General features: G+C 38.0%; 1 protein-coding gene across 2 annotated transcripts in view; it reads left to right on the top strand.

Moving 5' to 3' along the window:
• The window catches only part of PLA2G4A (phospholipase A2 group IVA), a 65,770-nt gene extending 54,871 nt beyond the window's left edge, over positions 1-10,899 (top strand). For both annotated transcript variants that reach the window (XM_080623086.1, XM_080623087.1), the window contains exons 14-17: positions 4,700-4,884; positions 7,313-7,508; positions 7,710-7,867; positions 9,341-10,899. In XM_080623086.1, the coding sequence (XP_080479212.1) occupies positions 4,700-4,884; positions 7,313-7,508; positions 7,710-7,867; positions 9,341-9,472 (671 nt within the window). In that variant the 3' untranslated portion in view covers positions 9,473-10,899. The remainder of the gene's footprint in view (positions 1-4,699; positions 4,885-7,312; positions 7,509-7,709; positions 7,868-9,340) is intronic.
• The last annotated feature ends 3,543 nt before the right edge of the window (positions 10,900-14,442 follow it).

Genomic DNA, 14,442 nt, shown 5'->3' with positions numbered 1-14,442 from the left:
ATCTGCACTCAGAGGATGGTGGTGTATAGCTCCTTTTCCAGCTGATGACCTGTCAGTAGCGGGGTTCCCCAGGGATCAATATAGGGTTCAGTGCTTTTCATAAGTAATCTGGATGGATCAAATGTACGCTGATGAAATTTGCCAATGACAGCAAACTGAGTGGGGAAGTGGACTGTTTGGGAGGGAGAGCCACCCTGCGGGATGAGCTGGATAGGCTTGAAGAGTTGGATAACAAGAACCTTATGAAGTTCAGCAAGAGGAAGTTGTGCTCCCTCCATGTTCTTGTGTAGCGGCACAGCACTACCAACAACCCCTCACAGTAATGGTAATCACTTCAGCCCTTATTTTCTATTCAGAGGAAAGAGATTGTCCTAGCTGATTGTTATGCAATAGTAAATACCAGATGTCATTTAAAAGCTTAAGTAGCAGACGCTCTCTAATGTGTGTTTGTTAATGTAGCAAATCCCTTTGAGTGATTGTATAGTAATTTCCATCTGTACTCCACTTTCTAAATATTTTTATCATCTTAGAGGTGTTTACAACTGGATAATCTTAATATTTATAATAGTTGTAAAAGAGGCAGGAAAGCGGGTAGTAAATTTATGGTTGGAAAAAATGACAGTTGATGAGAATTTTGCATAATTAAGACATGTGGGTAATCTTCAGAATCAACTATCAACTTCCTGGGGTTTAATTTCAATTGAAATTAAGTTTGACAGAATAAGCCTGTCCCTCTGAGAAAATTACTTTTGAATATCTGAAATTTCTTTGGGTAAAATGTCTGGCAAAAATTTTATATAACTGCAATTTTTTTTTAATGTTAGCTTAAGCCCACACTCATAAACTGGAGCTAACAATTCGAATCTAACGGCTAGGAGTATTTGCAATATTATGGTCAAGAATAGCTAAAAAAAACACAACCCTTGAAATTTCAGTAGATAATATAAAATTTAATCATTCAGTAGTGTTAGAAGTGTATCCACATTTTAATGCTGTGAATTTTGCTACTATATGTAAAAGCCTAGTTGATCAGAAGAGTAGATAGAAAGGAAACTTTGGTGTAAATTTAAAATACTGTATATTACCAAAGCACTGGATGCATTTAAACTTTGCATATTTATTCCTACCACCAGTTTACCTATCAGCTTCAGTACAGAGAGAAGTCTGAATTGCTTTATAACTTAACTCTCTTTTTCTTGCAAAACACTCCGAAGTAGAAATAAATGGATCAAAAAGGATATAAATATTTCACATCTCCAGTTGTCTCAAACCTTTTGTAGACCCACTAAGTTGCTTAGCAGAGGATGAACTGTGGCAGGCCTAAGCCAGTGTTACAGTCATTGCTAAGGGTTGAATTTCGGGTTTGCAGTGCATACAGCAGAAATCCCAGAAAGATCTGAGAGGAATATGCTTGGCTTTACTATCGATTCTATTTGTGCTGAGCATTTTCTTAATTGGTCTCAAATATGCTTTAAAATTTTATACCCCTTGAATGATTTCATTGTGAACTCAGAGTTGTTCAGTTTCTGTGCCCTGATATTACAACACCAAAATCACTTGAGAAAATACCAAGTGAATAACAATAGTGAAAAAATAACTCATAATCTCTGCTTCCTTATTTCAGTATTTATGGAAACTACTATAGTAGACACACGTCAGTAGCAAATGCGCTTTTCATCTCACATGCTTCCATTGAAGCTGCTGTCTGTGACAAAGTTTGCCCTCTAGAACGTGTTCTCTTTTTTTTTTCCAAACAATTCTTAATTTCTATTTGTGTATCTGATTGCTGCAGATCAGATAGGCATGCTGTGCTGGTTTGACACAGAGCTGTACTTGGAAACATCTTGTGCTTCTTCCAGTTTGATGGACTGAAAGCTTATTGTAATATTTCATAGAAGCATTCCTCATGGGCTGAAAATTAATTTCCGAGGCTCTCAGACATAAATACTCCATTCAGTCTCCATACTGTTTGATGAATAATGATGGATTCACTTACCAGAGCTGTTAGAGTATATAGAATGATTGTCCTGCATTCATGTGTTGTAAAATATAAAAAGAACAAAGCTTCTTACGCAGTCCTTTAGAATAACTACAGCACAGGTTATAGAGTATGTGATGCTTCTTTTATCATCAGGGGTACTTATTGTACATTACAACTCTGCCAGGAGCAATTGCAGGCTCACCTGTAGTGTCCTGACCCATAGGTCAGTCTGCCTGCTCGCCTTGTCTCACCAGGGTATTGTGTGCTGCTTATGGCCTCTGGCTCCATATTCTGGATAAATCAAATTACATGCTGAGCCTGCCTTTAAAGTCATGTCATTAAAGTAACACTGTATTACATTAATTGCTTTTTGAATCCTGACCCCACAAAATGGACACAGATTACATTTTGGAACTTTTCTTCTCAGTTCAAAGATTAGAAATGCACTTCTAAAGTTAATTATGATAAAAAGAAAAACTTCTAAATTGAATTTCTACTGTAATCACAGAAGACCACAACTAATAAAAGCAATCTGTGTCATCATTATATATCTATTGATGGCATTTTTGACATTTTGACATTGAAAATATAATAAAATTATTATGATAAATTTGATTATGGAGTCATGAAGTCTGTAAGCTATAGGAACTGTCTTGTTCTCCAGTGCCTTTTTTGGTAGGAGGTTTGTGTATACAGTAACACTGCTATCATAAACATTGTTCTAGGTGTTACTATATTTGTTTAAATGATCACTGTTGACTTTTAAATTCAAATTTTGTAAAATAAGATAATACAAAACTTGAACAAAAATGCTGCTGCAAGTTTTATAAATTCTATTGAGAGCAAGGGTTAAATTACTTTTAAATTGTCTTTTTTAAAAGAAATTATTTAAAAAAGGCAGTAGTCAATGATTTGAAAGTGTTTTCTCCCTTAGAAATCAAGGCAAATATTAGGAAACTAGTGTCTCATTTCTTAGCAAATTGCCTCTAATAAACAGTGCCAGAAATAAGTCAAAATATCTTTTCTGAATTTATTTTTGCTGCTCATAACAATAATTTTTCTTCATCCTGAAATTATAGGAACTATAGTTTCAATTATTATTGCTATTGCCAATAAGTAGGTGCTAGGAAATTTAATTACACAAGAAATAGGTCTATCGTGCTATTCAGCATTCCTTAGATTACACTGCCCTCTACAGGTATGAGCATTAGTTTTTATGCAAAAGGCGAAAACATGCACTGGAAATTATTTTAAGATCTAGAGCAGGAAAAGACTGTCAAGAGAAAAGTCTGAAGTACTGCAGGGATCGTTTAGTAGTAGCCAGAGACTTGGATAAGTGTAAAAGCACTTACTAAAAATTACTTCGGTTTTTGCTCAGCTGCACCCAGGGAATATTTGGCTTAAAAGGAAAAAATCATCTTCAGCCCTCAGTTTGGGCATTAGAGATAGGAGGCTATTTTATGCTATACCATGACAGTGCTATCAGTAAGTGGCTTACATGTAATTCTGCCCAGTATTTAAATTCCACAAATGGATATGGGTTATCTTTTCTTTACATTCCTACTATATTAGTGAGTATAAAGTAGTGAGATTTGGTATAGGTTGAAAACCAAGACTTGATAACCCTAATTTTAATGGACAGAAGCAGATATAGAATCATAGCATCATAGAATGATTTGGGTTGGAAGGGACCTTAAAGCTCATATAGTTCCAGCCCCACTGCCATGGGCAGGGACGCTTTCCACTAGACCAGGTTGCTCAATGCCCCATCCAACCTGGCCTTGAAGACTGCCAGGGATGGAGCAGCCACAGCTTTTGTGGGCAACCTGTTCCAGTGCCTCACTACCCACTCTCACAGGGAAGAATCTCTCCCTAATGGCTAAATCTCCCCTCTGTCAGTTTAAAGCCATTCCCCCTTGTCCTCTCACTATGTGCTGTTGTAAAAAGTCCCTCTTCTGCTTCCTTCTAGGCCCCCTTTAGGCATTGGAAGCTGCTCTAAGGTCTCTCTGGAGCTTTCTCTTCTCCAAGCTACACAAGCCCAGCTTTCTCAGCCTGTCTTTATAGGATAGGTGATCCAGCCCTCAGAACATCCTCATGGCCCTCCTCTAGACTCACTCAAGCAGATTCATGTTTCTCTTGTGTTGGGGGCGCAAGTGCTGAATGCATTATTGCAGGTGGAGTGACATAGACAAGCGTCATGCAGGAGCTGAACCATGTCAAGGATTTTTAGGCAAATTTCAGTTATTTGGGGAAGAGGAGCTGGGAGGAACGAGGGATTGGGAGGGAGCCTGGGGAAGATATTTGGGCAGGGTTGTAGGACACTGAGGGGATGTACACTGTAAATCTGTCTCTTACCATCCCATGAACACTTTCTTTTGTGTATGGGTTGTTAGGGACGACAGAGTAAAGATGGGAAGGTTAGGGTCAAACTTGGGCATTTGTCCCTTTTGTACTTGCCTCGAGCTACCTCTGCTTCTGCCCTGGGACTGAGATCCTTTCCAGCTCTGTTTTTTTCACCTCATTCTCTAGTTGTTAAGATAAGCATTAAGGTTACACGAGTTCATGGCATGTTTAGCTGGGATACTGTACATTTTAAAGTCTGGAATCTTCAGTACTTGGGGAGACACTGAAAAGCCTGGTACCATTTTGAAATAAAAATTTAAAAACTTCTTAATGCAAGTGTTCTTGGTTTGGTTTGGTTTCATTTGTTCTGCACAGATCCTGATGAGTTTGAGAGGATATATGAGCCACTAGATGTGAAGAGCAAAAAGATTCATATAGTGGACAGCGGACTTACATTTAACCTCCCGTACCCACTTATCTTAAGACCTCAAAGAGGCGTGGATCTCATCATCTCTTTTGATTTTTCAGCGAGGCCAAGTGATTCCAGTCCTCCTTTCAAAGTAAGTGAGATAAGCCATACCTTTCTTTGTGTTTATAAATTTGTCTCAGTTGCATTCGTCCAGTCAGGTTGGTTGCACATCTCATGGTTCCAGAAGGCCTTAATGCTACTTTATCAACAGCATAGGAGGAATTTGTTTCTGCGTCAAGGCAGAATATTGTGCTTTGCCTCAGTTCCTGTTTACATGACTCACATGAGATGACTGACACAAAAAGGGCTAATATGACTTATTTGAAGTATTTGCTCTGTTGTTTTTGTGGAAATCTTGCATTCACACTGAATTGCAGAATTTTATTTTATGTCAGTATTAAACCATTAACTCATTTACCATTGTGCTAATGCTCTAGCTCTGTACAGCTGTTCTCTGTGGTGCTGTGATGTAAATGAATGGTTTTCTGTCATCATCTTGCAGAAATGTGTCTCAGTCACTCTGGTATTGCTAAATACATAACATTTTGGAATTGGAGCTAACCGTTCATTTGCATTTCACTAGGATAATCCCAGTACTGGTTTAAATAGGATTCCTGAATCCATTCAGGACAGGCCAAAACAACAACACAAAAATACAAATTAAATGGCATGGCTTTTTTTCAGTAGCAAATGTGGAAAGCACAGCTGTCAGTCTCTACAATGGGTGCAACCTCTGCATCCAGAGAGCTCCAACTGATCAGAAAGGCTTAATGCTGGATCATTTTGGTAGCTTACACCAAAAAAAAAAGGCATCACTTATGAGACTATCGTGAGGTTCTCAAAAAGAGGCAATATTTATTTGAAACCCAAGCAGATTTTTAAAAATTATTTTTAAGGAAACCCAGAAAACTTGCCTGTTTGAGAAACGACTGGCATTCTTTGTTGCTTTACAGACAAATTTCAATTAGAACAATTTTTTTTCCTTCCTCTTGCTATCAAGGGACAACCCTACCAACCAACATTAGAAAATAACAGCAGTAGCAAAATGAACTCTAGATCATTGTTGTCGAATGCAATTTTAAACAAGTTCAGGAGAATAAAAAGGAGTAAAATGACTTCTGTAATCTCTAGATCTCTTGGGAACTACTTTGAAGAATACAGAACTGAGAAAACTGTTATTAGTGCTGAGATCCTTCATTTTCCTTAATTGACTGAATCCCACAGTGTGTTTCTGTTGAAGAATTTGCCTCCTTTTTTGTCACACCTGAGTATTTTCCCCATCAGCTAAATTTACTGACACTGCATTGCCATCTTTGAAGCATTTTCTTTTTCCTCCCTTTGTTAATGTTCTGCACACGAAGTCTGTGCAAAAGGCTGTGTATCATCTCTGTTATTCTTAGCCTATGCATTGAACTTTCTGTCATCATCAACTGCAATTTTCTGTGTCATTTTGGGTAACATACCATAATATGGAGAGATTGATAGGAAGTCAAGTGGTATCCTGGGTTGTTTTCTGTAAGCTATAATTTTAAACAGGAGAAATCCTTTTACGCACGAACAGTGGTAGGAAAATTAAATGGTGCCGTAGGTTTTAATGAAACCACTGTTGAAGGGAATTGTGCATTATTTCTGAAACGCAAATGTGTGTATAATAAAAAGAGTGACGTAGCTCCAGCTAATACACAGGTATAGTCCACAAGTATAGGCTGTATGCTAACGGCCTGAAGGACAGAAACCAGTTTTGTTTACAATCCCATTGCTTCTGCTTGCATTACAAAGAGTAAATGCTAGTTCAAAAGTTTGCCTGTATCTATAGTAGTACTCTAATGTACTTTTATTACTCCAACACATAGGGAAATCAGCCAGCTGAAGTCTATGACTGTACTTTTATCATTTTACACCCACTATGTTTTAATCTCTTCTGTATCCAAAACAGTTGCCCAAAGAAGGGTCCTGCTTCATTCAAAACCAACATTAAAGATGTTTACCTTCCCTCTCTTCCCTCTCACACACCCTCATTACATGCTTTTGAGTCATTATTTACCAATTATTTTGTTTACTGAGTTGTCATGAGTTTAAAAAAGCCTATTTTCCAGGCTTCTTCACTTAGCATGCTTTCAGAGGCTGTTTTGTGCTATGATGTGTATCTGAACATAACAACACGTGGACTGATGTTTATTAACTCTCATTGGTTTCCATAGCACTGGTACTCAGTTTGCAAGTAAAATTACAGATGGTTTTTTCTAGGTGTCAGCTCTGTAAATTCACCAAAGATTTATGTGACAGACCAGCTCTTTTCTTCCTGTGAATCATCTCAGGCAGTGAAACTTGGGCAAACAGAATTAGGTGCTCAGTTCACCATACTGAGTAGTCTATACAAAGACTGTATAAAAAAATCAGTCCTCCTGTGTAAAGAAGGGTGCGTTAATAAAACTTTTTCCAGTAACCAATTTGGCCTGTGTTTCTACATAAAATCTCACTTTGCAGTGGATGCTTACATGCACTTGTTATCTTTCCAGGAAATTTTGCTTGCTGAAAAATGGGCAAAAATGAACAAGCTTCCTTTTCCCAAAATAGACCCAAATGTATTTGATCGAGAGGGCATGAAGGAGTGCTATGTTTTCAAACCAAAGGATAGCTCTTCGGAGAAAGACTGTCCAACTATAATCCATTTTGTTTTGGCCAACATCAATTTCCGGAAGTACAAAGCTCCAGGTGAACACACAGTTTTTAATGATCGATCTAGCTGTTCCTTTGAGGCTTTGTAATGACATGGTGATTATGTACTAGAAATGGTTTGTCTCTGAAATAACTCTTAAGTCTGTCTGTAGTAGTTAGGAGTTCAAAAGAGCCATTAAAAAATAAGTCCTCAGACCTAACATGTAGATTGTATTTTTGTGTTTGTTCTGTATGCAGGTATTCCAAGAGAAACACAGGAAGAGAAGGATTTTGCAGACTTTGACATTTTTGATGATCCAAATACACCATTTTCTACCTTCAACTTCCAGTATCCCAATGAGGCTTTCAAAAGGCTTCACGATCTCATGGAGTTCAACACCCTCAATAACATAGATGTATGTATGACAGTGTGGAAGGGGCTTAAAAGCTTTAGGTTGTTAAATGGGAAATAGGTGATGTGAGTAGAGCGCTAAATCCACCATACAAAAGGTACAGGGGTTTACTTCAGTATTTGCCTGATTGTTATGCCATAAAAAGTACTTCTTGCATTCGGTTATGCGCCTTGCTATTCTTGAAGCTGAGGCTGGATTAAAGCCCATTATAGAAAGTGGAAGGGAGCCTACTTGATTTTAATGAGGCGTAGAGATAACCAAGGTAAGTTCGTTGTGAGCTGTGTACAAGCATGCACAAACTCTGGCATGGTTAACTTGTATCCTTCCAGCCTTGGAAGGAAAGAAGAGTCCAGTCACCCTAGGTAACACAGTGGCTGGAGTTACCTGAAGAGAGCTGGATGAGATACACAGTGAGAATCAGGTGAAGAGAATTTGGCCTCTTCACTTGACCGCTATTTCTGAAGTACTGAAATATCAGTGTTGAAGGAAGTATTACAGTATATCCTCTGTCAATAATAAACCACTAAGCAAATATGCTGCTGAAAAAGCCAGAGGTGCTTTCCAGTGGGGGAAAAAATGAAAAAAAGAAGCCTAAACAGTATTTCTGGGGCTAAGAAGATTAATACATTATTGTGGTCATCTTCCAAATGGAAAAACTACTGGAATGTAATATGTATGCTTTTCACAATGTTTAAGCCTGTGCTTGTGAGGATCCATTCCAATTCATATCCTTTTCTAATTTGGTTCCTGTGTTGTTTTTTCATTTTACCATCAAAATCCCTGCAGGGTATCTGAGCAAAGGTGACTCTGTAGGATGCAGACATTATCTTCAGGATTTTATACTAAGTTTTTGTATATGATGATTTTCTAACCAAAAAATAAAAAAAGGAAAATTGGAAATTTTCTGTAAAGTTCTGTGGAAATTTATCAACTCACTCAGCAATAATTTTTTTTTTAATGGATGCAAGCTGTAACTCAGCACCATTATCCCAGCATCTACAGAGTGACTCACCTTATTCACAAGCGTAAATGATCAGCCTAGATAAAGAAATACTTTTTTTTTTTTTCTTAATATAGTAAAGAAATCTTGTTACTTCAGGACAAAGGAAGCAAAAGTGAAGATTTAATCTTTCTCAATATAGTAATTATTTTCTATCTCCTTTAAGTATGGATGTTCTCAATTTTAATTTACCCTTCAGAATTTCACTAGGACTCGGTTAGATGGTGTATATTCTTTTCTGACTTCTTTGACCTTGGTGGCATCCAGTTGTATCTTTATTAACTACATTAAAATCCGTGTTTTATATAATCAGGAAAAAGTATTCATAATAATACTCAGCAATCACTTTGTTCAATGGTGGAGCAATGTTAAAAGTAGGAGAAATAGTTGCTAACATCTGAAGGGGTCTTTTCTATCAGTTAATAAATCATTAAAGTGTTAGTTTCCCTGGCTGACATGTTGTTCACTGTTTTGAGGTGATCAAGCAAGCTATGGTGGAGAGCATTGAATACAGGAAGGAGAATCCATCTCGCTGCTCCGTGTCCCTCAGCAGTGTTGAAGCAAGACGATTCTTTAATAAGAACAATCTTAACAACAACCACACATAGAGGATAAGTCATAGGTCCTTCTCCTTCAAGAAACTGGTTCTACCTTTATAACTGGAGTCAAAAAGACATTATCAAAACATCACTGCTGCTGAAAAGGGCTGTGCAAAACTCCTGAAAACGTTTTCTTGTGGATTTTCAAGTTTCAGTATAATTTTGTACTTTTTTTTTTTTTTAACTAAAAACATTGAAAACATTTCAGTATGCTGATATCCTTATTTTTAAAACTGTGGAATTAGTTTATTTTGACTATGGCTATTGGGTTCAGTGTCTTTTTTTTTCTTACAAAATAGTAAACGCTGGTTTCTTGTGGGGCAATTATCTGATGTTTAATTGATGTAAACTGGGCATATTGTGAAACATAAAATGGAATTAGAAACACAACAGAATAAAATTTTGTAACAGGGGCAATATATATACCTGAGCTTGAGCCCAGATTCCAAACTGCTATCAATGAGAAGATTTCCTCTGACTTTGGTTTGAAAAGTCAGTAATTGCTGACTACTGCTAGGCAGCAGCAGCCCCCTAGTATATGAAGTTGCTTAGATGCCTACTAGCTCTGTTAAAGTTGATTTCTCATATTGGAAGGGGTTTTGATCACTAATATCCATTGTCTATATTGGCCTTACCAAAACTCCATCATCAAGCTATGTTTTAAATTTCACTTTTCTTGCATGAATGGTGTCTCTTTAAAGCATTAATGAACTGCTGATAGCAAACAGATATCAAAGAAGTAGGGTTCATACATCTTCAATATTATAAATAGGATCCTTGGTTGGTTATTAATGCTAGTAGAGCTTTTGTAACTGATGCTAAGAAGGATCTGCTCTTGAATCTTTTAATCTCGAGTATTTTCATAAAAGTTGAAGTCCACTTTACTACATTTTAAGAATGTATGTATCCACTCAACAGAAAATCCAACATCTTAACTTTTTCTTTCTCTTGTTCCACAAAATTAGATTGCTTGAATTCTTGAGCTAGTAACACCTGTGTGTTATCGTTAATTCATGTATTTCTGACCAAAATGTTGATAGATAAATTAAAAGTGATTTTACTTTTAATCACGATTAAAAACATCACATTTCTGCAAAGGGACAGTGGCAATGTTTACTTGGGGATAGATAAAATGTTCCTAGGTAAGGATGTGAGGTAGTTCAAGTATTAAGGGCTATTTTAAAAAATCTATTTTTAGTACATTGAATAATGAAAAACTGTGCATAGACGTATTTTATTGTAGTAGCATCTCAACAAGTGTTGAGGTAACTCCGCTGGTGTTGCACCTCTGAGAACTTCCAGACTCCTTTGAAATAATGTAATCAGCAACTGTCACTTGGGAAAAAAGGAACTGATGTGGTCACTGAGGTCCACACAGTGAAAGACCTGAGAGCCACACACTTTCAGGGCACTTGATAGGCTTGTTTTTCAAAGTCTGTGGGATTAACTCTCAGCAAATGGGCCTGGCAGTCCCAGCACTGGTTCCATAGCTGCTTCCTTCTGAAGTCTGAAGAAGGTAGTAGGGGCTGAATAGTTTGGCTCTAGGTAAGATTGCTGGCTCTAATGCAAAAAAACCCCATAAAAAGCTGTGCACAGAGGTGGGAGGGGAAGAACACACCCCCAGTTGCCGTGTGGACTGCTTGTCCTATGCTCCACAGCAGACGGAGTGAAAAAGCACTCCTTCCACTAGGATTGTCATCATGGTGGAAACAAAGCATGTTTTCAATAGGATTATTTGCAGTCTTATGGTCAGAAGGCATACATATTTCTCTTCAAGAGCTGAAGTGGAATTTTGGTCTCAAGATTTCTGTTGACGTTAATAGGGTTCAGATTTCCCCGTCTTATCTTGCCGATAGAGCTATCAGGATCCTAGCAAGTGCAAAGATCATGGTATTAGGGAATGCCATCACTTTGTGCAGAGTCTATTTGAAGCGTAGCTGATCTTCTGGTTGGTAGTTTTCTGACAACTTTTACAGTAACTGCTGATTTATCAGCTAATTGAGTGGCTGGTCCTTTTATTGTGAATTATTGAGCTATTTTTAATTTCTAAAATCTGTAAGCCTGTGAGAAGAGAAGTAATTATAATGCATTTCTTTTAACAGCCACTGCATCATCCCTCCTTAAATCTACATGCAGTGTTTCACGATTAATAGCATTTTCTGTATTGATCAATAGGTTTTATTTCTGTTTGAGTTAGTATACATATAAAATCAAGAGAGAAAATAAAAGTAACTTATCTTAGTGCTGAATAATTTAAACATATTCAATAAATTTTGGAATATAGGAAGAAACTGGTACTGTTATTTTGTTGTAATATTTTCTTTTTTATGTTTTCATTTTCCTTTTGTTATTATATTTTTTATTTTATAATATGTACTTACTCTTATGGAAGTGCTTCATCATGCTTTATACAGTTTATGTTATCACAGTGTTATCAGACAACAAAAAATAAAACAACTATATTTGGCACTTACTGTTTTCAGACAGTTTAATCATTTGCATGGTATTTTCACTTTTATTGTGAAGAGATCTAGAACAACTCGATGGTGTGTGGAACCTCGTAGGACAGCTCACAAGCAGGAAATTCAAGGTTTTGCATGTTACTTTGATTTTAGATGTTAAAACTACAACTTTTTTGAGCAGTTCAGTGTTTGGGGACAGCGCATCCATCTGTTTTTATTCCACCTGACATATTTTGTTATCAATACTGTGCCAGTATTTTGTGCTGTTCTGTTAAGACTGACTACAGCAAATTACAGTATGGATATTGAGTCTTTGCTGCCCTGATTAAAAAGCAGATAAATAAGGGAAGTTCCTCCAGAACCACTTGGATCAAATAGCTGCTGGCCTGTTGCTTCTCTTTGCTGAAAAATAGCAGCGATCTGTCATTTGCAGGTACTTCAAGATGCAAAGGCATCATTCTGATAAATAATGTGTAAATATTCTTCTCCCATTACTGTATGGTGAATATGGCTACAAGTCAGGATTGACAGTCTCTTGGATCTTGTCCTGATTTTTTTCCCCTCCTGGTTAAAGGTTGCTAATATACAGAAAAATGTGTATTTTTTAATTTAATATGTTGCAAACCACCATCAATTTATTTTAATCAAACCATATTTTCCGAATATATGCTGTAAGATCCAAAGTGTCAGTTTCAGTATTACCTACAAGAACTCCCCAGGGAGACTTTTTACAAAGGAATGTAGTGACAGGACAAGGGGGAATGGCTTTAAGCTGACAGAAGGGAGATTTAGATTAGATGTTAGGAAGAAATTCTTTACTGTGAGGGCGGTGAGACACTGGCACAGGCTGACCACATAAGCTGTGGCTGCCCCATCCCTGGAAGCGTTCAAGGCCAGGTTGGGTGGGGCTTGGAGAAATCTGGTCTAGCGGAAGGTGTCCCTGCCTGTGGCATAGGGTTGGAACTGGATGAACTTTAAGGTCCCTTCCAACCCAATCCATTCTATGATTCTATGAGCTAAGAGTCTAAGGTCTAAGAGTAAAGTATTAGAGACATCAATAGCTTGCGGTCTAAAGCATCTGTGGACAGAGTAACAAGCATGCACCAAACTCTTGAGCCAACACTGCTGGGACCTTGCAATGCTGTAGGTGCTGGTATGGGCTTTCTTGTTTTGGAGCAGTGTCTGTCTGTCAGGGCAGGCATACCTCTTACAGAATCAAAAAAGTTAGTCCTTTGTTTCTTATTTTCCCTTCCTTCAATTCCTGGTTCATCTTGTTTATTCCTGTAACTGAATGTATTATACCTAGAAGGTGGGTTTAGAGAATTAATTATTTCAGATGTCAGAAATTATTTTAGGTGATGCCTGCAGGAAATGGAAATGCCATTATGCTAGCCCGAAGTGACTGCAAAGAGCTCATCATTGCAGATAAGCGCTGCTCCTGTAAAGCAGATGTGGACAATGTGTCTGTCCCACTCCAGGGAAACCTGGCACCAAACCTGGCCCTGAGATTGCATTTCTTGTCTATAAGACCTTTGGGCAGTCCTGCTGGATAGACATCTGAAATTTCTACTTGCCTGTTTCCTTCAACAGCAGAAGTGAATACTTGGAATAAAATCCTATTGACCCAGAAAGCGTGAGAGCACTGACCTCAAGAGTATTTGCATCAGTGGGAAGAAAATTCATTTTTGCAGGGAAACAGAGCTGCAACAAATGTGCTTTTTGGTTTGACCTGGCATATTTTGTCAGTGGGTTGACCCTTGAGAAGTCGGTGTGAATGGTTTGTGGTGTCCTCTCTAACACAGCTCAGATCACCCACAGATCTCTGCTTTTACTGGACCAAGAAGCTCAGTTTTGAGAAGATCTGTTTAGCCACTCTAGACACATGAACGGATGTGAGATCAGTAACACTGGGGAGCGAGTTGTGCAACCCCATGCATTTACATAACACATGTTTGCTCTGATCTCACTCAAAGCAAAGGCATGTAGATGTTTCCTGAAGCTGTAAATTCACCCATCACTCTTACTGTTTTTGCACTTCACATATGGCCTAGATTTGTGTACTGATGTGACTCAACCAATTAAGTTATATATACTGGCCCTTTTTAAGCTAGGTAAAAAGTAAAGACCGTCATAGTTCACAGGCGAGGAATTTCCCATGACAACAAAAACATGAGACTGTTTTGCATGCAAAGAACCGGCAGTGCAGCAATGAAGTACCCAGAGTGCCTTGTTAACCCTTAGAGTAAGCAAAAACTACAGTATTCGATACAATAGAAACAGGAATTCCCTGTGTGACCATTTAACCCTGGAGTGCCAAGCCATGCAAATTTGATTCAAGCGGAAATTAGGACCAAAGGCCAAGCCAAAAGACCTCTGTTCTCTTCAGGTTTTCTGAGGATATGTATGGGAAGAGAAGACCCAAAGCAGGCAGCCATGAGCTAGGGCAGACCCCAGTACGGGAAGAGTGACCTGGACCGCAGGGATGCCACAAGTACAGCCAGGCCTGAGGAATGGATG

Source organism: Psittacula echo (genome assembly GCF_963264785.1).
Source record: "Psittacula echo genome assembly, chromosome: 7".
Classification (NCBI taxonomy): Eukaryota; Metazoa; Chordata; class Aves; order Psittaciformes; family Psittacidae; genus Psittacula; species Psittacula echo.
Note: the sequence above shows the minus strand (reverse complement) of the source record. Positions and strands in the feature narration are given on the sequence as shown.